The sequence below is a fragment of the Lucilia sericata genome, unplaced genomic scaffold (assembly GCF_015586225.1).
Source record: "Lucilia sericata isolate MDLA Ls3-8-SP2 unplaced genomic scaffold, ASM1558622v1 Contig000843F_arrow, whole genome shotgun sequence".
Taxonomy (NCBI): domain Eukaryota; kingdom Metazoa; phylum Arthropoda; class Insecta; order Diptera; family Calliphoridae; genus Lucilia; species Lucilia sericata.
The window spans coordinates 84670-108873 of NW_023994835.1; the positions used below are offsets into that span (position 1 = coordinate 84670).

The following is a 24204-nucleotide window of genomic DNA, read 5'->3' on the forward strand; positions in this document are numbered from 1 at the left end:
AAACTAAAAAGGATATTAAAATAAAATCAACTAAATTATTGATAAATAATCCAAATAAATACGCGAATTTCGTTCGATACTTCAGTTTTGTGGTAAGTTGACATGTATGCAATTTTGAAAAGTTTCAGGTATTTGCAAGACAATGCATAATGTGATGAAAAATATGATTACTTTAAAATATGTATTAATGTATGTATGTAAATATGTACAAATGAATGCAATCCTTCCCTTTTCAGGCTTTTTTATATGTATAATAGCGAAATATACAGAAAAAAAACTGAAAAAGGCGATTTAACTATCATTATTTTTGGAAATTATGATAGCGAAAACGATATCATAATTTTATGGAAAAACGATATCATAAGGAAAGGTACCATTTAGTACGTAAATACTATGATATTTTTTATCACCTAAGTGATATCGTTTCGATATCGTTATAATATCGTTTGGTTTATTGGGAAAATAAATATTAACACTCATAAATATTATAAATAAAGTATGTTTTAAATTAATAAAAATGTATGTAATATCATTCCTTACAATAATAAAATAATTGTAGTAAATTTGAAATTAAAATCAAAAAAAGTATCGACTACAATTTTTTATAATTAAATAAATTAATATTCAGTCAAGTTCCAATATTTATAGCTGAGGTCACAGCTCTAACTTGGCTTAATAAAGTAATAATAAATTCGTCAGACCAGGGCTGCCAGATAAATTTGTAGAAATATCGGCAATTTTTTCCCAAAAAATCGGCATTTATCGGCACTTACGTTTTAAAAATCGGCAATAAATCGACAATTGAAGGAAACACTATTTTGTACCAAAGAAACATAACACAAATAAATTCAAAAATCACAATATTGTTTTTACATACATGCATAACTCAGGGAATTTTTATTCAGAATAGGTCTAATAAAATAACTCTTTGTAAGGGTACACCGAAACTTTGGTTTACTGGAATAAAATCTATTAGAATTTGTGTCACTTTTGCAGAAAAATGTAAATGCATAATTATTTGTGGATTACTATACATTTACCCTGTAAAAAATTTTAAAATTTTGGTTATGAGTGATGTAGTTATTTAATACATTACTTGACAGTGAGTGATCGTTATCAACAATATTAATTTTTACAATAGGATTTGTAACCAATTGTCTAGAGCGTGTGTCTAATGTGGAATTAGTTAATGGTTCTAGTCCTAGTCAATATTAGAAGTTTTTTGAAAAAATATTGTTTTTTAAATTTTTGTTAAAACCATTCCAAATTGCATGATGAAATAGAATAGACTAATAAAGACAGAAATTTAGTGCAAAGCCGATTTTAAATCCAGGAAATAAATCACATTTGTTATTGGTTATCGTCGAACAAAAACCGGATAGGTAAAGATTTTGCTGAGTACATTTTTATAATGGGAAATTTTCTCCAGATTTTTTAACTTTTCCACAAAAATGTGTAAATTTATTTTCGAACCATAAAAAATTTCTTAAAAATTTTAAAATTTTAGCACCCTTAGATCAGACTTTTAGAACCTATTCAGGATTTTCATACATAAATTGTGTTTCCTTTTCATAATCGATCCAATTGACAGTGGTGATGGAGCAAATTGTGTTCTACCGTACTGTAAATTTTCCTTTCCCAATTGTTTTAAAAGCTCCATGTAATTTTTGCTTATGTAAAGTTATAATAAATTCGTTAATTTGTTCGATTGGGTAAAAAATCGGCATTTTTTAAGCAAAAATCGGGAAATCGGCACTTTACTATTTTGAAGGTAAAATATCGGCAAAATGCCGATAAATCGGCAAATCTGGCAGGCCTGCGTCAGACCTCTACGAGCTTAAAATCGAACTTTCAAAAAATTTTGAAAATAAAATTCCAAAACTCTCATTAAAAAAATCGCAAAAAGTCGTTTTTTGAGCAGTCGACTTTTTACTATTAACAGCACTTTTTTGTTAAATGCTCCAGTGCTTCTATAACCTCGTGTAGCCATCGCAGCTGGTTCTTTTATTTAATCGTTGACATTTATGTAGAATAATTGTCAAAGTCTATATAGAAAAAATATAAGAAAATAAATTCTTTTCAGTCACCTTCATAAATTCAACTTATTGAACAACACAAAACAGCTGTCATTACAAAAACAAAAATTATTTTAAAAATCGAAAATGTCACAAATCAGACGTGAGGTAACTTTTTGTAATATATATATTTTTTTTTGAGAAAATATTAATTAAAAATATAAAATTTATTAAAGGTAATAAATGCATTTAAAAAATTACATCGTACCAGGCAACTCATATTCGCCGGAGATGACAGAGCTTTGGAAGCAGGACGTAAAGAGATAAACGATAGATTCAAGAAGAATATGTCAGAAACTAATGTGGATAATGTGAAAAAGGCAAGATATTTACGGATTATTTGTTTATATTTTTTATAATAGTTGAAAACTTATTTCTAGATGTTACAATTAGCTTTAGATGTGGACAAAGAGTTACGCACAAATGTCATACAGGCCAAACAGAAAGAGGAGGGTGTTTATGGTAAGTTATTGAAAACAAAAAATGATGCACATTTTATTGAACTAGAGTTTGTCTTTTAGAGTTGCGTATTACTCCAGAAACTACACGATTGGAAAATTTCCCTTTCAATCCAGATATTGAAATACCACCAAGACGCAAAGCCAAGTCGTCAGGTTCTGGTGAGGGTGGTTGCTGTGGTGGTGCTGCACCAACTAAAAAATAGTTTTAAAAATTTATTAAACCTTGTGTATTGTTATTGAAAATTTGATAAATTTCTAAAAAATATATTATTTTTGAATTTATTTCTTATGTTTTTTAGTTTTACTTTTCTTTGATTTATTTTTCTTTTGTTTACTCTTTTTAGATTTCTTCTTTTTTCTTCGTTCCTCTTCCGAAGAGCTATCAGATTCACTTGAGCTTGTTTCAGAACTTTCCGACGACGTATCGCTATCAGCAGAGGTGTCTTCGTCACTGCTGCTTGTGTCATGTTTCGATTTCTTGGACTTTTTCTTGTGTTCCTGTTTTTTGTGTTTTTTCGAAGTTTTTGGACCATTTTCTTTATTATGCTCGGGAGAGCTCTGCGCTCTTTTACGTTCTAAAGTTGGCTTATGTGTTTGCCTTTGATCAGGTGATCTATGTCTAGTATAACTTGGTTCTGGAGAATATCGTGTTCTCTCATTATACCTTTTGTTTGGTAAATATTTTTCGTCACGTTTTCCGTTTTCTGATCTATTGTAATGACTTCGGTCCATATCTCTTCTACTGCTCCTTTCATTCGATTGGTTGCGTGATCGTGATCTTGACCTTCTTCGCAGTTTTTCTTGTTTCTCCGATCTATGGTTATAATTCCTGTCCTTTTCTCTTCTGTCACTTCTTTCTAACGATCGATTACGAGATCGTGATCTTGATTTTCGTCGTTGTTTTTCTTGCTCACGATGACGTTCTTCACGTGCTTTACGCCTTTCAGCAGACGACATGCGTTGTCTTTCATGAGATCGAGACCGTGATAATCTTTTATGCTGATCACGTTGCCCCCTTTCCCTATTTCTTGCCGAATTAAAATTTCTTTCTTCGTAGTCTCTTCTTTTATCGCCATTTCGTTTTTCCCCCTTCTCTCTTAAATTATTAAAGTCTAGTCCTTTGCTATCGCCCTCAATGCCTCTGCCTTTGCCTCTCCATTTCACTTTCGACACAGACTGCGAAAAGTCCACATGTATGCGACGATCATCTATTAGAACATTGTCCATTTTGAAATAGGCTGCTTCACACGATTTTTGCTCTTCAAATTCCACAAATGCGTATTGTAAAGAATCACCAGTTTTACGATCTCGTATAACTTCACATCCTTTAACTTTTCCAAAGCGACTGAATATAATTTCCAAATCGTCATCATTTGTAACTGGATTTAACTTGCAAACGAACAAAACATTTTCTGGAGGTGCCATTTCAGCATCTGGCAAATCGCCTACAATTTCCAAAATTGTAGCTCTAGCTTTGGCTTCACGTTCAGCCAGCATTTCTTGAATCTCTTCCATGGTCTTACCATCGGTGTCATCAATATCTTCATCGGCAGCGATACGACCATTTTTCAATCTCTCAGCACTAGGCGAGGGAGAACGACTAGGTTCGCGAAAGCCTCTAGGATCTGGAAAAGGATCCTCCAGTATCACCGTATGTGTTATTCTAATATCTTGGTAGGGACGAAATTTTTCGTCTACTATAGATTCATTTAATTGCCTAAGCACTTCATGACCCTCTACAACCTCGCCAATCACACAATGTTGACCATCCAAAGATGTTAAATTCTCTCCTAGTGTAAAGAAAAACTGACTGCCCACCAAATGTTTTCCGGCTCCAACCAGCGACAAAAGTCCAGCTGTTGTATGATGGATTTTTGGTAAACTTTCTGCTTCAAAGAATCTTTTATGTTGTCCTTCGACAACACCCCATATTGAACTGCCGCCATCTCCGGCTCCAGTTGGGTCACCGGTCTGAGCAATAAAACCTTGTTCGATAGTATGAAAAAGATTATAATTGTAGTACTTTAGCTTGCACAATTTCATAAAATTTAAACAGGCTACAGGTCTTTCTTCGGTAAAAAGATCTACTGTAATATCACCGATTGTGGTTTCTATAACCACCGACATTGTTTACGCAAATTTTCGTTAACACTTTAAAAAACGTTTGCAATTATTATTTATGAACAAAATAAAATGTTAAAAACAAAATGACATGAGATTGATTTCAAATGTACTAAAAAATGTGATGCCAGATGTTTTTATTTTGGCCGAACAACTTAAGGGCCTTTCACACGGTCACACTTTACGTACGACAAGTCTAATGAAAAAGTAAAATGAAATTCCATCCGTATGACAAAAAAGAGAATAAAAGTCGTATGATTTATAGTTTTTGTGTTTACACGATTGGTATAAAACACTAACAAAGTAAGATGGAACAGTTGTTTCACTTTTTTGCATGTGTTTACATAAAAATACATCCCTGATCTATGCGACTTGTTTGTTTTTTGAATCATTTCAAAAAATGAAGAGAGTCATACGACCGTCAAATTTTCATCCGTATTTTCTCTCAATGTGTGATGGTTTCATTACATTTGCGTTTAGACGATCCCATCCGATCTCTTCTACACAAAATTTTGACAGATCCTATTACTTGTGTGCTCGTGTGAAGAGGGCTTTAGCGACACATTAAATTGTTTGACTCAAATGGTAAGTTTTTTGATTGGTTAGTAAAAAAATTCACACCGCATATATACATGTGAGTTTTTTCACTAAACAATCAAAAAACTTATTGTTTGAGTCAAACAAATTTGATTTGTGGCCGTGTCGCTTAAAAGAAAACACGCAAATAAAAAGTGACCTAAAAAACTAAAGTTGCCAGAGGTTTAGTAACATAAAACATTTTCTTGAATTTAAAAATATTTTTTTGAAATAGTCAATTGTTTTGACTTATTATATTTAAGAATAAAAATCCAAATTGTCCTTTGCAAAATATCCATTTAAAAATTGTGATTCGGCGCAAATTTTCAGTTCAAACACTTATGATATTAATAAATCCGGTAACACTTTAACAAATGTTTTTTTCTCCTTTTGTACTAAAACCTTAACATTTCTAGGCAGCAATTAGGGTGCACTCATAAGGTAAAGTCAATTCAACAGCTGATCACTCATTTTTTTATTTCAGATAGATACAACTGTCAAAGTACACCATTTAGAGTTGCCACAATCCGAAAAAATATGTACATCTATCTAGGGATTCATTATATTTTTAGGACAAAAAATTAATAAATAAATTTTATATTCATTTTAATCCGTAGTAAATTTATGCGAAATACTCAAAAATTGCACAAACTATTTGTCTTAAATATGCTTCTATTTTATCAATTATAGGGAACTTTTTACTAATCAATTGAGAGTACAAACATCCCACAATTGTAAATAATATTATTATTATTATTATTATTATTATTATTATTATGTATTATTAATAATACATTATAGTGGTTTGGTGACATTTCTATAAAAATCATTATATATTTCTTATACGACAATGGTAGAGACCTACACGGTATTATAAGTTCCCAATATTGACTGATAAAAAATTATATGTATATAATTTGTATTTTTGCTACCACATACTTACAATTTTGTAATCTAATACTAATTTTTTGTTATTTTAATTGATAATTTATTTACTTTTTTAATAAGTAAATAATAAATAATATTCTATTTTTCAATTCATGTATAATTTTTAATAAATTGTATCTAATAATACATATTTACTCTACGTGAAGAGATTTTTGGGCATGTGGGATTGTCTTTTTGTAAGGTAAATTAAAAAAATACGGTGGCAACATGTAAATTTTTTGACAGCATTATCTACTTTTGTTATTTTTGTAGAATTGACTTCACCTTATAAGTGCACCCTGAGTTGTAGGAAAACAATTATTTTTGTGTATTTTATCAGAAGTTTAGTTCAATTCTGTACGCGTGTGGTGAAAATTCGGGAAATTATTGTAGTTAATAGATTTTTGGCCATTAATACATTTGAGAAAACTAGTTTTAACACAATTTTCAATATAACAAAATTACGATACACATAATTTGGAAAAAAATTATACAAATAAATTTAGGAAATATCTACAAATTAAATTGTTTAACAAAAATATTAATTTCCTATCAGTTAATGGAGACAACATAAAAAATCTATAAGCTGTTTTAAAAGCAAAAAAATACAACAAAAACATAAATGAAAACGTCAAATAAAAAGAAAAGGTGAAAGAGCAAATACCAACAAGATTTTAAACAAAACGAAAAAAGAAATCCTTAATAAACGTGATAAGAATAGTTTATAAAAAAAGTGAAAATCTATTAATACCATAAAAAACAACAACAAGTGTTTGAGATCGATTAATATATTTTATAGAGAGGGAGGAATGTTTTAAAGAAAAAAAAAAATATATACATAATTCCAGAAACACAATTGAATTGCGTGGTGTATAAAAATTCGTCGGTACCCCCCTGTAGTGTTTATTACTTTTTGTGTTATTCCAATTGTTATTCTAATTGTCTATTAAGTAAATCTTTATAATATTTTGTAAAATCTATTCATTAAACTGGCCACTATTAGTGAAAAATACCAAAAATTCTTCAACAACATGGAGGAGGACGAAGAGGAAGAAGTTACAGACATTAAATTACAAATATTTCATAACACTGTACGGGAACACATTGTAAGTAGAACCAAACACCACTATACACATTTTAATATTTGTTGTTTTTTCTGTAAACATTTAGTTTAATCTTTAAAAGACACCAAATCAAATAGTATTGATATTTCTGTACTTTCCTGTAGTCACGTTTTCAATCTATGAATTGTTACATTCAGAGCATTAACTTACCACCACCATCATTATCATCATCACTCTCAATGACTGCCGCGGCTGCCAGCATGTTACCTAGTGGTTGATTCTTTTGTGTGTTTGTACACTGTTTTTGGTTGAATTTGGTTGCCCAACGAAAAACAAGTTCATCACATTTTCATTTTAGGTTTTTAGTGTTCTAGTATAGCAGACGCCAGCTAGGTACTATGCACAACTTGCAAAACTCTATACAATTAAAACATTATTTAACTTGTTTCGCTTTTGTTTATTGCTACAGCTGCCGTTTGGCACGAGATTTTCATAAAGTATTATGTCCTTGAAAAAGGATACAATAATATGGTGGGTAAATTAGTAAATTAGTTTTTCAAATTGTAATCGAATGAAATATGACTGTACTAATAAAATATTTAAGTACATTCGATTGATTTGTTTTGAAATTCATTGTGATATTAGTGTTTATTTGTGAAATGTATTAAAATCATTTTCTGAAGAGCCTTTTGTATGGGGCTAGTTCCAAAAGCGCGCCCATAATTTCAAAATTCTGCAAGGTCATTAATGCTTGTATATAAATTAGTTCTGCGCTTTTTCTTGATATACAGGTTTAATTACGAGCTCAAACACCATATTCAGATTGTTCAGATGTTGTAGTTATAATGGTTTCATTTTAACTATTTTCAATAAGCTTTGTACTTGGGCCAAAAAAAGTAAGTGTCGAATCAAATTCTTTCGACTATTATCTTTCGCACAAACTTTATATGGACAGTCAGCCAGCCAGACGCACGGATGGATGTGACTTAACCCTTTAAGGCACAAAACTAAAGTTTGGTAGGTATTGAAAGTGGTTAATATCGGTTCCAGATTTGCCTCTAGCTATGCCCCACGACATGTTGAAATAACCTTTCGGGTTTTTGTGTAATATAGCCATTAACAACATGATATTAAAGAACATCTAAATCATACTAAAAAGTAGTGTGGACATTGGGCAGGAGTCGTTAATCGGTCTATATTTTTTGAGGTATTTGCCAGACAATTACTGTTAACTTTTAGTAGTTTAAACAACAAAACATTTACACTAATCTGATCATGTACAATTTTTTAAAATGATTTACATTTTCTTTAGCATGATCATAACTTAATGCAAAAGTTAAGTAATTACATTGATCACACACTTATTTATTATACTATTCTAAAGGTTCTTTAAAAATAAATGCAAAACAATATTTATTTACGAAATTGTGAATTCATACATAAATAGTAGATGTTTTAATTTAATCATTAAAAAGTGTGTTAAGTGTTCTACTTATTACAGCAGGTGGTTAATTAAAAAATCGATTGTTTCTGTAAATTAAAAACAAAAAAATGTACAAAACTTGATTTCTTGTTAACCAAATAGAGCTTGGTTAACATTACAATGTAAAAATTAAATACTAATTCATAATGGTTTGAGAAAAACCTTGTGGTTTAAACAAAAAAATACAACATATCCTTATTTATATATTGCTATTTGACTAAATTGCATATTCGCCATTAAATGGTTACACTTTCTACTCTATAAAATATTGTATATTCTTCAAATTTCAAAATCAAAACAATATTAAGTTATTTTCTTTGTTTAAAAAGCAAGAATGAGAATTGAAGAATTAGGTTGTTTATAAGCATTAAAATATTTTATTTATTTCTAATTAATGTGTTGTTGTTACTTATCTGTGTGTTTACCTTTATCGATGAAATATTACAAACTTTTGTTGTACCTTTGGACTTTTATGTTGACTAATTCATAAACATTTTTGTAGATATTTAATCGTTGTTACTAAGCTATAAAAAATATTCTACAAATATTTCGAACATTTCTATGAATTGTAGGGTACGGTAAGGACATTTTCTACTTTAACTTTAAATTTAAGTTTTATTTATTCACACATGCGTAAAAAATAACTTCAATAAAATTAATTTTCTTAATGAGTTAAATGAAACTCAATTAAAACTGAATAATATTCAATTATGCCCACAACTAGTTGTGTGGGTTTGCAACTCTTATCTCTTTATTCGTTTAAATGGTGCTTGTAATAAAAATAAATTAAATGCATCATTTTAATTTTTATTAAAATAATAAAAAAACATTACTTAGCTCGTCTAGAAGCTGCATAAATTGTTAAATATTTTTAAATAATTTGCCATTTAACATTTGTTGACAACTTTAAAACTAAAAAAAAATCAACTACTTTTTTTTAGCAAACAAGTCTAAAGTTGGAAAAAGTAATTATTTTTACCTTATGTAATAAATTTTAGCAGACCCCCATTAAAACAAAGTAACTGCTAAAGTAAAAGTGTCATTTAAATCTGTTTAACTTGAAGCTTTTAAGTGTTGCAAAGTAAAAAAACATGACATTTTAGTACCGCATTTCATTGTTTATATATTTTTCCTACTTTTTTTCATATACATCTCCACTTGTCCAAACTGACGTAATACATTTTCATAAGCAACCATAATTAATCAACATTTTTTCTTCAAATATCTAAATATAAATACTTTTTTTGTGATGCTTGAAGAGTTTTTGTTTATTAGACAAAGAGACGGACTAATAAACAACTTGAAGATTTAAAAATAAAAATAATAATAATAATAATATGTTTTTATGAAAACAATATACCAAACAAATTTATGAAAACATATTAAAATTATTCAGTTTAGAAGACTTTTAAAGGCCCTAAACTGCTTCTAATTCTTCCTAATTTGTTTAGGTTTTATAAAGAAATATATATATTTTTTTAAATTTATAAAGTTTTTCATTACCTATTACTCTTTTAAGCTATGAAAATAGTTAATTCTGAATTAATTAAATTTAATTTTTTAAATTAGTGATTACTAACCGTCACAGTTGGTTGTAGGGTATTAAAAACAAATTGAGGTATGTATGTGAATACAAAATTATATAACCCAATAAGCAAAAACCTTTGAAATGATGTAAATGTGTATTTGAAAACCTATTCAAATTTCATACATAGCCTTTGAGAACAAATTTGAAAATTTTTGTTTTCAAATGGAAAATTATGGCCTTCTCAAACAAAAAGGCAGTTAGAAATCAAACGTATTTTTCAAATGTATTTCAAATTTAAAAAAAGGCTAGAGGTAAGCTTGAAACTAAAAAAATTTTTAAACGTATTTCAAGTATTCTTTATTATTATTTTCATACATATTTCAAACCCTAATTATAATGCTAACTATTGCAAAATTCATATATTTTTTTACATCACCTGAAAATAAAACATTCATACATTTATTTTAGCATATTTTTGTTTAATATCTCCGATTATTTCTCCCATATTTAACGTTTTTTCGCTCCCTTGCTGTAGAAAAAATGTTCTGTTTTTATTTTTCTAAAATAATTTATTTTTTGAAAGAAACTTTTCTAAGTTCAATTAAAACAAAACTTTTAAAATTTTATAAATATCACACATTATATTTTTTTAAGCGTTTTTTGAAATTATCATGTTTATTTCAAAGGCTAAACTTTAAAATTTGAAAACAATTTGGAAAATACATTATTTAGTTAAGAAAATTTTCAAAAATATTCACAGGTTTGAATCGATGTTTATTGGGAATTATCATAATAAGATTTTAAAAATATTGAATTAAAAAGAAATCTTTTTAAAACAGTGTTCACTCAAAATTTGGAAGAGGAATGCTTCCAAATTTGTTTGTTATCTTTCAAGTAAAAACAATAAAGTTGAAAAATGTGGCAAAATATTTTTAAAGTTTTTTTTTTTTAATGTATTATGAACAAGGCAAGGATTTTTAAGCACTAAAAAATTAAAATTATGCGCTTATAAAATGCACTATAAAATGGGAAAATATGCACTAAAAATGTGGAAAATATGCACCATAAAGTAGTACTTCTCTAATACCAATTTAACAGAATCACGATCTTGAGAATGACAATAATTATAAAGCCTAAGGAACAGTTTTCAATACTAAATATACATACATATGGACAATTTCGTATCAAGTGAGCTAACTGCAAAAATCGATTTGGATGAATTTTGCACCAAGGTTAGTACTATTGGATAGTAGGCTAGATACATAGGTCATGAATTCTATCGTGCAAGAACCGCCGGAGTAAGAGGGGGTCAAAATTGGGCATTTTTGTTATATCGTTTTTTTTTTTCAAATGAGTGTAACCTTTCACCTATTGGTCCTAGCAATAATTGTCCAAAGGAGTTAGCTATTACTTTAAGTGGTTAAAAGTTATTTCGAGTTTCTGTCTACAGACATGCATTTGCATACAAATCCTTGCCCTGATTATGAATATTGGGCTTTTGTGGAATATCCAAAACATTTTGAGGCAACTAAGTAATCAGAATTTTTCCATCACACTAGATTTTGTAATGTCAATAGGTCGAAGGTCTTTTATTTTTTCTTACTTCTTCGAGACATCTTAACTGAAACCAATATTAAGAAACACTGACATTTATATGACGATATTTCGAACACCTGATGTGATGGAGAAATTCTGAATTCCAACTTGGCAGGCCTGTGTTTTAATCAACTCTATTGATAGTTCTTTGATAGCTACTTCAATTGTGAATTAAACAGTACTTTCAAATTTTAATTGAACAGTTTCTTAGAAGATTTTATAAAATATTTGGTGGTAAGCGAACCATAATAACTACTTTAACTATCAGATATTTTATTCGATAATAATTTTTGAAAAATAACTGCAGTCATGTCACAGAAATTTACGTAAACCTAAATTTATACAGTATTGTTCGAAATCTTAACAACATTTCTTGATATTGTAATTATGAACTTAAGCTCGCGTTCTACGCGGCTGTAGTATCAATTTAGTTATATGCTGCAAGTTACAAACAAAAATGCTTAGGATGCCTTAACGCGTAGAATGCTGAAAGTAGATTTAAGCTAGAGGTCCACACTACGCTCCCTTATAAAGCCCGATGGGTCAATAATGCAGTCCAACAAGATTTTAATCTTGAGTCTAGAGTGTTCTTTGTGCTGAAGTTTGTAACACCCAAAAATATTGGTCCTACACCTGTCTTAAAGTATTCTAATCGGTTCAGAATCACTTTCTAAAATGATTAAGTTATGTCCGTCAGTGTGTCCATATAAACCTCCTGCGCACGCTACAGGTCGAAATTTTCGAGATAATTCGTTGAAATTTGGCACATACTCTATATGACGAAAATTATTAAAATATTGAAAATGGTTAAAATCAGTCCATTATTTCGTCTAGCCCCCATAAAACCGTTTCCCCGAATAGGCTTTTGAACTCATAATTATGTTAAATGTACTAGTATCTCTACAAAAATCGGCAAAACGTGGTTTTATATAAATCTTAATTAAACTCACGAGTTTCGTAATGATCGGTCCATATATGACCCTAGCACCCATATAAAGTCCCTTTCAGAAAAGGACTTGAAGGTCAAAATTCACTTATAAACACTAGAATCACAATGAAATTCTCCACAAATAACTTTAATGATACGTAAATTCCTATACCAAAATCTCTTTTGGTCAACAAGTTGTTAAAATATTTCGGAGTTAAGGTAAACAAATGCTTTATTAGGTTATCATATGGTCGGCCATGACGGACTGTACATTCTAACTTGTTATTGTCTATTTCAGGCCTAAATGCCATATAATGGTGTAGAGTTTCACTTAGTCGGCTTTAATCATTGTACATATTTATTTGCTTTGAAATAAAATAGATTTTAAATAAATTAGTACTATTGTAAGTTTAACAGATACTATTGTTATTTTTTTTCCTTTTTCTTCTCTATTTTTAACTTTGGTTGGACCACGTCTGTTTTTCAAATTGACAAAAAGCTCTTGATAAAATTTCGTAAACAATTTACTTTTTTTAAGATAACAAAATAATAACATCAGAACGTTCAAGATGTTTATATAGCTAGTATGTGAGTTGTTCAATGACTTCTTTGTATGCATTATTATTTATTATTGTATATTTTTAAATTAATTTGTTTAAATGTTTTTTCTTTTCTTTTTCAAACAAATTAATAAATTTTGTTTGATTTATAAATACATTTATAAACCATTGAGAGAATACCACTAACCAGAGTGATTTTATAACAAAAGTCAACACATATTTTACATTCAATTTATCCCCCAATTTTCATAAAGCGACATTTTCCATACAAAATTACTACAATAAACCATCAATAACTTTATTAAGCGTTTTTGAATGCAAGGGATGATTTAAAAAGGTGAAATTTGGTTTATGCCCAGTTTTACAAGGGTTAATTAAAAAGCCTATAGAAAATTCTTAAACTTTTTGTGATCTAGATTTTTTTACTTTAAACTGGGAGTTTTACTTCCCACTTTTAAACTTGTTGTATTCGCAAATTGACATATAACAATGTAAATTAAATTTGTCAATTTTTATGCCCACTCCTGAATAAATATTTCCATGTAGCAAACACTTTCATACCAAACTGCCTACACACAAAAATGCAATGAAAATTTATGGAGATTTTTTAAGACATCATATACATACATATAACTTTTTCAACAACAAAGAAGAAAAACTGAAAAAATAGACAAAAGTTGTTTTATTTTTAAATACAAACATATTTTATGATTTAATTTTTCTACATTTTATATGCGTATGATATAGATTAACCTTTAAACGTAAATTAAATAAGAAACCTGGAACTTTTATGTTAAAGCAGAAAGAATAAACTCTGTAATAGGTATTCAGGAACTAAAACTTCAGAAGTTTGAATTGGAATATTAGGATCCTAAATTTTAATACAGGGATAACAAGTTATTTTCGACAATTTTAAGGAGACGAACATTCAAACTTAAAGTATAACAACCGCAATTAGACTTATTAAAGTTCCAAAATATTTTTGGAATAATATACTTTGATATCTTGCGCCTTACGAATTATAATATAATAGTGCAAAAATATCTACCCAGACATTTTTAGGGTTAAACCTCTAAGAGTTCATATAGTGTCAATGACTTTAATTTACAACAAGTACAAATTTATATTTAAAAAACTTTATATGTATGTATGTATTTACATTTGTATACCTTAGTTCCTATATAACGGTTTATAAGATTTAAAATCATTTTATTTAAACGACAAACACTTGCCATTACAAACAAACAACTAGCACGACACAATTTGTTGTTTTTGGTGGGGGATTTGAAAAATAAAATTATTTATTAGTTTTATAATACAATCATACATACATATAAATTTATTTATTTATAAGCAAATATAACAACTAAATGTGAAATGCTTATTTACAGTTTTGTTTTAATATTACCATTCATCTAAATTTTGAGATTTTTGTATTTCTTTATTTGAAAAAAAAAAACAATTTTTTAATTATTTATTAATTTTTATGGTAACATTTTAAACCTTGAAATTATAGCATTATTTTCATTATCACTTTATTTTTTATATAAAAATAAATACATACAGATATCGTTTATTGAAATGGAAAGGGGGACAAATGTGTATAATTGATGTCGACGATTTATTAGTTGTAAAAATTTTTTGTTGAAAATCGAAACAAAAGACAAATTACTATAGACTAGACTATAGACTAGACTATAGACTAGACCATAGACTAGACTATAGACTAGACTATAGACTAGACTATAGACTAAACTATAGACTAAACTATAGACTAGACTATAGACTCGACTATAGACTAGACTATAGACTAGACTATAGGACTAGACTATAACTAGACTATAGACTAGACTATAGACAGACTATAGACTAGACTATAGACTAGACTAGTACTAGACTATATAGACTAGATAGACTAGACTATAGACTAGACTAGACTAGACTATAGACTAGACTATAGACTAGACTATAGACTAGACTATAGACTAGACTATAGACTAGACTATAAGACTAGACTATAGACTAGACTATAGACTAGACTATAGACCTAGGATCATAGACTAGACTATAGCACTAGACTATAGACTAGACTATAGACTAGACTATGAGACTAGACTATAGACTAGACTATAGACTAGACTATAGGACTAGACTATACTAGACTATTCTAGACTAACTATAGACTAGACTATAGACTAGACTATAGATAGACTATAGACTAGACTATAGACTAGACTATAGACTAGACTATAGACTAGACTATAGACTAGACTATAGACTAGACTATAGACTAGACTATAGACTAGGACTATAGACTAGACTATAGACTAATAGACTAGACTAAGACTAGGACTATAGACTAGACTATCGACTAGACTATAGACTAGACTATAGACTAGACATAGACTAGACTATAGACTAGACTATAGACTAGACTATAGACTAGACTATAGACTAGACTATAGACTAGGACTATAGGACTAGACTATAGACTAGACTATTAGACTAGACTATAGACTAGACTATAGACTAGACTATAGACTAGACTATAGACTAGACTATAGACTAGACTATAGACTAGACTATAGACTAGACTATAGACTAGACTATAGACTAGACTATAGACTAGACTATAGACTAGACTATAGACTAGACTATAGGACTAGACTATAGACTAGACTATAGACTAGACTATAGACTAGACTATAGACTAGACTATAGACTAGACTATAGACTAGACTATAGACTAGACTATAGACTAGACTATAGACTAGACTATAGACTAGACTATAGACTAGACTATAGACTAGACTATAGACTAGACTATAGACTAGACTATAGACTAGACTATAGACTAGACTATAGACTAGACTATAGACTAGACTATAGACTAGACTATAGACTAGACTATAGACTAGACTATAGACTAGACTATAGACTAGACTATAGACTAGACTATAGACTAGACTATAGACTAGACTATAGACTAGACTATAGACTAGACTATAGACTAGACTATAGACTAGACTATAGACTAGACTATAGACTAGACTATAGACTAGACTATAGACTAGACTATAGACTAGACTATAGACTAGACTATAGACTAGACTATAGACTAGACTATAGACTAGACTATAGACTAGACTATAGACTAGACTATAGACTAGACTATAGACTAGACTATAGACTAGACTATAGACTAGACTATAGACTAGACTATAGACACTATAGACTAGACTATAGACTAGACTATAGACTAGACTATAGACTAGACTATAGACTAGACTATAGACTAGACTATAGACTAGACTATAGACTAGACTATAGACTAGACTATAGACTAGACTATAGACTAGACTATAGACTAGACTATAGACTAGACTATAGACTAGACTATAGACTAGACTATAGACTAGACTATAGACTAGACTATAGACTAGACTATAGACTAGACTATAGACTAGACTATAGACTAGACTATAGACTAGACTATAGACTAGACTATAGACTAGACTATAGACTAGACTATAGACTAGACTATAGACTAGACTATAGACTAGACTATAGACTAGACTATAGACTAGACTATAGACTAGACTATAGACTAGACTATAGACTAGACTATAGACTAGATAGATTATAGACTAGACTATACACTAGACTATAGACTAGACTATAGACTAGACTATAGACTAGACTATCATTTCGGTCAGCGATATGTATCGCATGTTTGTATTTTTTATAGTTAAATTAATAGAAATACATATATGTATTACCACCAATAAATTAAAAAGATTTTTGTATTTTTTTTTTACATCCCTTGCGTCTTTCTTATCATATAAAATAAAAAATAAACAATATTTCTAACAAAAGAAAAATATATATATTTTTTTTATTATCGTTAAATTGTTAGTGAAAGTTTCGTTTACGTTTAAAGACTTTTTTATGTTAAATATATGATTCATATGTGCTACTTGTCATTATTTAATTTAACACACAATAATTATTTAAATTTTTGCCAATAACGGTAAATTTCAAATAAACTGAAAGAAGACACATTGAGTTTTCTACGGAAGTAGTATTTGGTTGTAATGCATTTTGGGAAGAAGAATAATGACAATTTCCTTAATAATATGAATGCATTTTTTAAACTTTAAGAAATGCATATGTATATTTAAGATATTTTTGAATAAAAACATTTTTTAACACGTTATTATTGGAGATTTTTTAAACTGAAACCATAAATAACAATTTTATATAAGAAACTGTAAAGTGGAAAAACTCAAATCATTTCCAAAAACCTAAATCAGAAAATTTCCTGACTTACATTTTATTAATAAGACAACTGAATGTCTTCGTTCTAGGTATTGTATGTTAGAAACAATTTATAATCATGGTGTGCTAATTAGTTGAAAGGTTCATTAAATTTCGACTAAAATCGCTTTATTACTATATAATTAAATGTTTACAAAAAATTGTCACGAATTGTGGGTTAGTGTAACAGAAACAGCTCATGTTTGTTGACATTTACATATGGTATTTAATATGTTTTTCGTTTTTCAACTGGGGAATGTTAAAAACCCAGCACTAAAATATCACGTAGACGCCCAATTGACATTTTTATTTAAATGCAAAAATTGTATTTGTTTCAATTAGATGTATGTAAACTATAATACCGGAAATCAGAATTTAAATTTAAAAACAAAAAACTATTGTTTTTAAGTAAACCAAAAAAACAAAAATAATATAAATAAATAAAAGTAAAACATAATATTTACTTTAATATTAGTTTTGAATACAATTGTCTACATTTTAATTTATTTTTATTTGTTTATTTTTAATGTATAAAACAAATACATAATACATATTGTTCATTTGTGAGCATAATGTTATAACTAAGAATTTGAGATTTTATTTTAAATAGTTTTTTGTTTATAACAATTTTTTTTATTTTTATATTCCGTCATAAATCTCTAACAGCTTTTTAAAATTTGTTGTAGCAAATATCTGTAGTGATCGAGCCTGATCAACTATATTTTCTTTCTTGTTTATGACGATTATGACGCAAATGATTACACTTCTAAGTTTGCCAATAAAAAATCTTTATATAGTTTCAATATTTATATAAGAAATTATACAAATTATAAACAAATATCACTTTTACTTTTTAAGTACCTACCTGTCATTCATATAATAACTTGTTCACATCTAGTGTATTCGTTGAAAAGTGAATGAACGATGTGAAAACCTACAAATTTACCAGTTTGTACATAGAGATATTATGCATATTCTCATTTATTGAATGAAATGTCGCTGCCCCCATTCCAAATTATTTAAACTTTGTATATATTTTTTTGCATTTTTTCTTGGCACCATATGATTAATTATGTGTAAAATTAACATATTCACACAATTCTCATTTCGTGTGTACATAATATTTATGATTTTTTTCATTTAGATTTTGAAATTGTTTATCTTTTTTTTTTTAAATTCTTTATGTTTTTTCTTCTGTTTGTCAAATTGTCATTGCAAAATGTTTTTTGTGTTATTTGCATATTAATAAATTTTGCACAGTAGTTTGAATGGGATTTTTTCAAATGTTGGTGATAAAAAGATCCGAGGTTAACGTGCTCTACTTTCCATTAAGAAATGTGGTGTTTAGACTTTTTGACTTTTCATTGTTAAGAGCTTTGTGGCTTGGGTATATAATATATCCGAGATTTATCTTCGAATTAATACCCCAAATATCATTTCGAAGTAGGCAGGAAAGAATAAAAACTCTGGTTTATTTAGTAGACAAAGATAGATTTTAGCGATCTGTAAAGTAGTGGATAGTATAAAGTCACATATTTTAGGGTAATCGGCAGTGAAAATTTATGTTGATTATCGGGCAGAATCTTAGGACTTTTAAATGCCCAGTGACTAGCTGCAAAAGAGCTCTAGAGATATATGAGACACATACAATTAAGGTACATATGTTGGTTACCAGAAGTACAGTTATAAGAGATAGAAGACGAATTGATCAAACATTTGGATCTGGATCACAATAATAGGAACATCTCAATGAAGGCTCTAATTTGCCATTACTATAGGTTGATGAAAGGGGCTCATAGGATGTATTGTAGAGTATCGAGTGCCTTTTGACCAATGTTGGATGTTGTGTGTAGAAGAAGAGATGGTAGAAAGAAAATACAGCCACTACTATAGGTTGATCTTCAAAAAAAGGTCTCATAGGTTGTATTGAAGAGTATAGAAGGCATTCTGGCAGAGATACAAGCCGATGCAAAATGATCGGCTGCGCAACCATTTTAGGTCGGCGGCTTATTATAGAAAATATCGGAGGCGGCTAAATTGTCGGCTCAATTTTACTTTTTCTTCAAAAATTGACCTTATAAGCGTTTATTATATTGAAAAATCTCTGTATAATAGTCTGTTATATAGAAACCTATCTCTATATAAGTTTTTTCTACAAAAAATTGAAATTATTATAGTAGTTATCACTACTTTAATATTAGCACAATATTGTGTGGCAACTCTTTTCAATTAGCCATAAGAATTTAAAAAAGTGGCAACTCCGTTCAAATTAGTCAAATTATTTTCTGAAATACATGTGCGATTCCAATCTTTATCAGCGGCTACGTTTAAGCCGAAAGAAGTCGGCGTCGGTGCGGCTTGCAAAATATTACCGGCGGCCAGCCGTCGCCGATTTGAGCCGTCTCGGCTTGTATCTCTGCCTTCTGGCCAATGTTGGATGTTGTATGTGGACATAGAGAAGCTAGAAACAGAATACAGAGCCTGAGACAGAAATGTCTAGGAAAAAGAATATACGATGATCTTGTTTTCTACTTTTTAATCTTCAATTTACTTTTTTTAAGTTTATCACAATGAACCCTCTGGGCCCCGATGTGGATGTGTGCCGTTTTAAACAAAAATACATATTGAACCGAACCTTTATTTAAATTCTATTAGGATTTATATAGATTACTATTGCACTGATTTTTGGTAGTTGGTAGTTCCTAGCAAAAACTTACAATGAAAAGTAATGAGTTAAAAGACTAATAAAAACGCTTTTCACTACTTATTGATGAGCATTATTTTAACACGGTGATGATGTTAGAGCCAAGTACTTACCAAGCTCGCTTACAAATCACTACTTATATAAGCACTTACAAAGAGGGAGTTGCAAAGTTGTTTAGTTTGCTGTCTTACTCGCAACACAACTTATTACATATTAAGTTCTTCTTGTGTGTTTAAAGAACAGTTGCTAGGGTTCGTTCCAATAAAATGTGCAAATAAAAGGGTAATATTCAAAATAAAGATAAAATAAAGATACGTATGTAATCTGATTATATGTAAGTTATTATAAAATTACTTAAAAGTAATACAGACGGTATGTAATAGACATTGAAAAGTAAGTGGTTATTTAAGTACAAATCATTTCCGAGTTTTTGCTAGGATGGTATTAGTATTATTCAGATGATGAACTTGCTCTAAACATATGACGATTCAGTCGTTATACCATTTTTGGAAATTTTGGTTGTATATCAAAAAGAATTTGGTTAGGGTACATTTTTGGAAAATTTTCGTTCCGGAATTTTCAAAATGTAATGAAAAGCTACAAAACAAGTTCTAGCATATTTTGTATGCTTTTGCTTTATTCCTGTCGAAAACATTATATTCATTATCTTTTAATTATATTTGTACTATGTTGTAGCTTATAAACAAATAATAAAATTGTGTCATAATCAAATTTGTAATTTAATACCAGTGTTTTTGCTGTAAAAACATGTGTAAACAAGTAAGAAATTATAGTCGGGCGTGGCCGACCATATGATACCCTACACCAATTGCGAATATTAAATGTGATTAATTTCAATAATGAAGCATTTCTGTTAATCTTATATAGGTTCCAAATAATGTCTGTTCATGTTCGGTTGTATGCTGACTACGAAAAATAGAAGACCGATTTCAATCATTTTCAACAGCCATCGTCAGTGGATCCAGAGAATAGTATGTGACACATTTTAGCAAATTATATTCAAAATTGCGATCTGTTGCGTGCACACAAGGTTTACATGGTCACAAAGACGGACATAGCTTAATAAGGACAAATATTTTTGAGTATTACAAACATCACCACATTGTGCCGACTTTTGGATAGATAGTAGTATATTAGATGTAGTTAAAAGATAAACGACCGAAATCGGAAGGTCAGGATGTATGGAGGCTAAGGCAGAAAGTGAAAAGATCCTTACAAAATGTATTATTGGGAATTATCTATATACATATATAAAAATGAATGTGTGTTTGTTTGTATGTTTATATGTTTGTATGTTTGTGTGTTTATATGTTTGTATGTTTGAACGTTATAGACTACTAAACGGCTAAACCGATTTTCTTCAAATTTTCACAGCACATTCGTATGTCTGGCAATAGGCTACTTTTTATTTCCGATCATGGCGAAAAATGACAGTGTTATTTATAATTACATATCAAACTTAGTTGTGCCAAATTTTGGGAAGATAGTAGTATATTTATCGTAGTTATGAGCTAAGAGGCCCTAATCGGTAGGTCCGGTTGTATGGGGGCTAGGGCAAAAATTGGTCCGATCCTTATAAAATTTAATGTCGACATTTTATATAAAATGTTTATATAAAATCTATTTGTGGTAAATTTCATATTGATACTAGTGTTTATAAGAGAATTGTGGACATTGAAGTCATTTCCTGAAGGGGATTTTGTATGGGGGATAGGGTCAAATAATGCCCGATCATTATAAAAATCGACAGTGTTATTTATAATTATATCCAACTTAGTTGTGCCGATTTTTGGAGAGATAGTAGTATATTTGACAAAGTTATGATCTAAAAGGCCCAAATCGGAAGGTCCGCTTATATGGGGGCTAGAGTAAAACTTGGTCCGATCCCTATAAAACTTTTTGTTGGGAATTATGTTTATATAAAACTCATTTGTGCCAAATTTCATCGTGATACTACTGTTTATAAGTGAATTGTGGACATTCAAGTCATTTTCTGAGGGGGACTTTGTATGGGGGCTGGGGTCAAATAATGCCCGATCTTTACGAAAATCACTAGAATTTTTAAGACATATATAAAACTAAACTTTTCCAATTTTTGTAGAGATAGCAGATCATTTAGCATAATTATGAGGTCAAAAGCCCTATTCGGGGGGTCCGGTTGTATGGGGGCTAGGTTAAATAATGGACCGATTTCAACCATTTTCAATAGCGTTTGTCCTTGGACCAAGAGAAGTGTATGTTCCAAATTTCATCAAATTATCTCAAAAATTGCGACCTGTAGAGTGCGCACAAGGTTTACATGGACACACAGACAGACAGACGGACGGACGGACGGACAGACGGACATAGCTTAATCGACTCAGGAAGTGATTCTGAGTCGATTGGTATACTTTAAGGTGGGTGTAGGACCAATATTTTTGGGTGTTACAAACATCAGCACAAACGCATAATACCCTCCCCACTATAGTGGTGTAGGGTATAATAAAATACATTATTACAAATAACAATATTGGCGTAATAAAACAATTGTATTTAAAAAGCCTACCCAATAAACATCGATTCAAACCTGTGAATATTTTTGAAAATTTTCTTAACTAAATAATGTATTTTCCAAATTGTTTTCAAATTTTAAAGTTTAGCCTTTGAAATAAACATGATAATTTCAAAAAACGCTTAAAAAAATATAATGTGTGATATTTATAAAATTTTAAAAGTTTTGTTTTAATTGAACTTAGAAAAGTTTCTTTCAAAAAATAAATTATTTTAGAAAAATAAAAACAGAACATTTTTTCTACAGCAAGGGAGCGAAAAAACGTTAAATATAGGAGAAATAATCGGAGATATAAAAGAAAAATATGCTAAAATAAATGTATGAATGTTTTATTTTCAGGTGATGTAAAAAAATATATGAATTTTGCAATAGTTAGCATTATAATTAGGGTTTGAAATATGTATGAAAATAATAATAAAGAATACTTGAAATACGTTTGAAAATTTTTTTAGTTTCAAGCTTACCTCTAGCCTTTTTTTAAATTTGAAATATATTTGAAAAATACGTTTGATTTCTAACTGCCTTTTTGTTTGAGAAGGCCATAATTTTCCATTTGAAAACAAAAATTTTCAAATTTGTTCTCAAAGGCTATGTATGAAATTTGAATAGGTTTTCAAATACATATTTACATCATTTCAAAGGTTTTTGCTTATTGGGTATATATAATATCTGCTGTTTATATATTTGCCTTGCACTTATAAATATTTATACATACTTTCATTTTAAAAATAAAATCTGTTCATATTTTTCACTTTTTTTTTTTGAAAGACAGCGATCATAACAAAAATATATGTATGTGAAATATACAGAGTAATAAATAGTTTGACCTACAACAATTAAAGATTTGTATTGAGATTTTAGATTGCGAAAATTTTGAAGCGTCATAATACAACATCTACCATAAAATATCTATACAGTATTTTAAATAACATTTTAAATAACAAACCTCAAAAATTTCTTTAAAAGTAGATATAAAATATAAAATCCACTTTGAAGTTCTTTTATGAACTTTGTTTTCATCTAATAATTGCAATTTATGAATCTTAAATATATACTTTGGAACTATTTGTTTTTGTTTAATATATTCTTTGTTACACTGTAAACACAAAACAAATTCGATACATTATTGTTTTGATTTTTTTAAGAAAAAAAAAAACTAAATAAATACAATAATTAAAAGCAGCAACCAGTTCGTTTAAATTGGCGCTAAGAAATATTTCACTTAATTTAGTTGGATTTCAATATCTTGTTGATTTGAATGTATTTTGTTGTTGTTTCGCATCTGAAAAACA

The 24204-nt window shown here is 29.1% G+C and overlaps 3 protein-coding genes across 4 annotated transcripts in view; 2 read left to right on the top strand and 1 right to left on the bottom strand.

Moving 5' to 3' along the window:
- Nucleotides 1-1890: 1890 nt before the first annotated feature.
- LOC119608500 (complex III assembly factor LYRM7) lies at nucleotides 1891-2825 on the top strand. Its single transcript, XM_037962946.1, has 4 exons — nucleotides 1891-2183; nucleotides 2252-2395; nucleotides 2456-2537; nucleotides 2597-2825. The coding sequence occupies exons 1-4, from the start codon at nucleotides 2163-2165 to the stop codon at nucleotides 2737-2739; spliced, it is 390 nt and encodes a 129-aa protein (XP_037818874.1). The 5' UTR covers nucleotides 1891-2162; the 3' UTR covers nucleotides 2740-2825.
- LOC119608496 (peptidyl-prolyl cis-trans isomerase sig-7) lies at nucleotides 2758-4765 on the bottom strand. Its single transcript, XM_037962941.1, has one exon. It carries the CDS (start codon nucleotides 4661-4663, stop codon nucleotides 2816-2818), a length of 1848 nt encoding a protein of 615 aa, XP_037818869.1. The 5' UTR covers nucleotides 4664-4765; the 3' UTR covers nucleotides 2758-2815.
- Nucleotides 4766-6471: 1706 nt separating this feature from the next.
- LOC119608504 (protein Lilipod) overlaps nucleotides 6472-24204 on the top strand; it is a 32391-nt gene continuing 14658 nt past the window's right edge. The window contains exon 1 of one of the 2 annotated variants that reach the window (XM_037962952.1): nucleotides 6472-7266. In XM_037962952.1, coding sequence (XP_037818880.1) covers nucleotides 7192-7266 — 75 coding nt within the window. In that variant the 5' untranslated portion in view covers nucleotides 6472-7191. The remainder of the gene's footprint in view (nucleotides 7267-24204) is intronic. The other variant, XM_037962951.1, reaches the window with a different exon arrangement.

Bases quoted from the DNA above. Each gene is read 5' to 3' on its own strand.
- LOC119608500 (XM_037962946.1), top strand. From the start codon at position 2,163: ATGTCACAAATCAGACGTGAG. The intron at 2,184-2,251 runs GTAACTTTTTGT...AATTTATTAAAG, and splicing joins TGTCACAAATCAGACGTGAG to GTAATAAATGCATTTAAAAA. The intron at 2,538-2,596 runs GTAAGTTATTGA...TTTGTCTTTTAG, and splicing joins GAAAGAGGAGGGTGTTTATG to AGTTGCGTATTACTCCAGAA.
- LOC119608496 (XM_037962941.1), bottom strand. From the start codon at position 4,663: ATGTCGGTGGTTATAGAAACCACAATCGGTGATATTACAGTAGATCTT.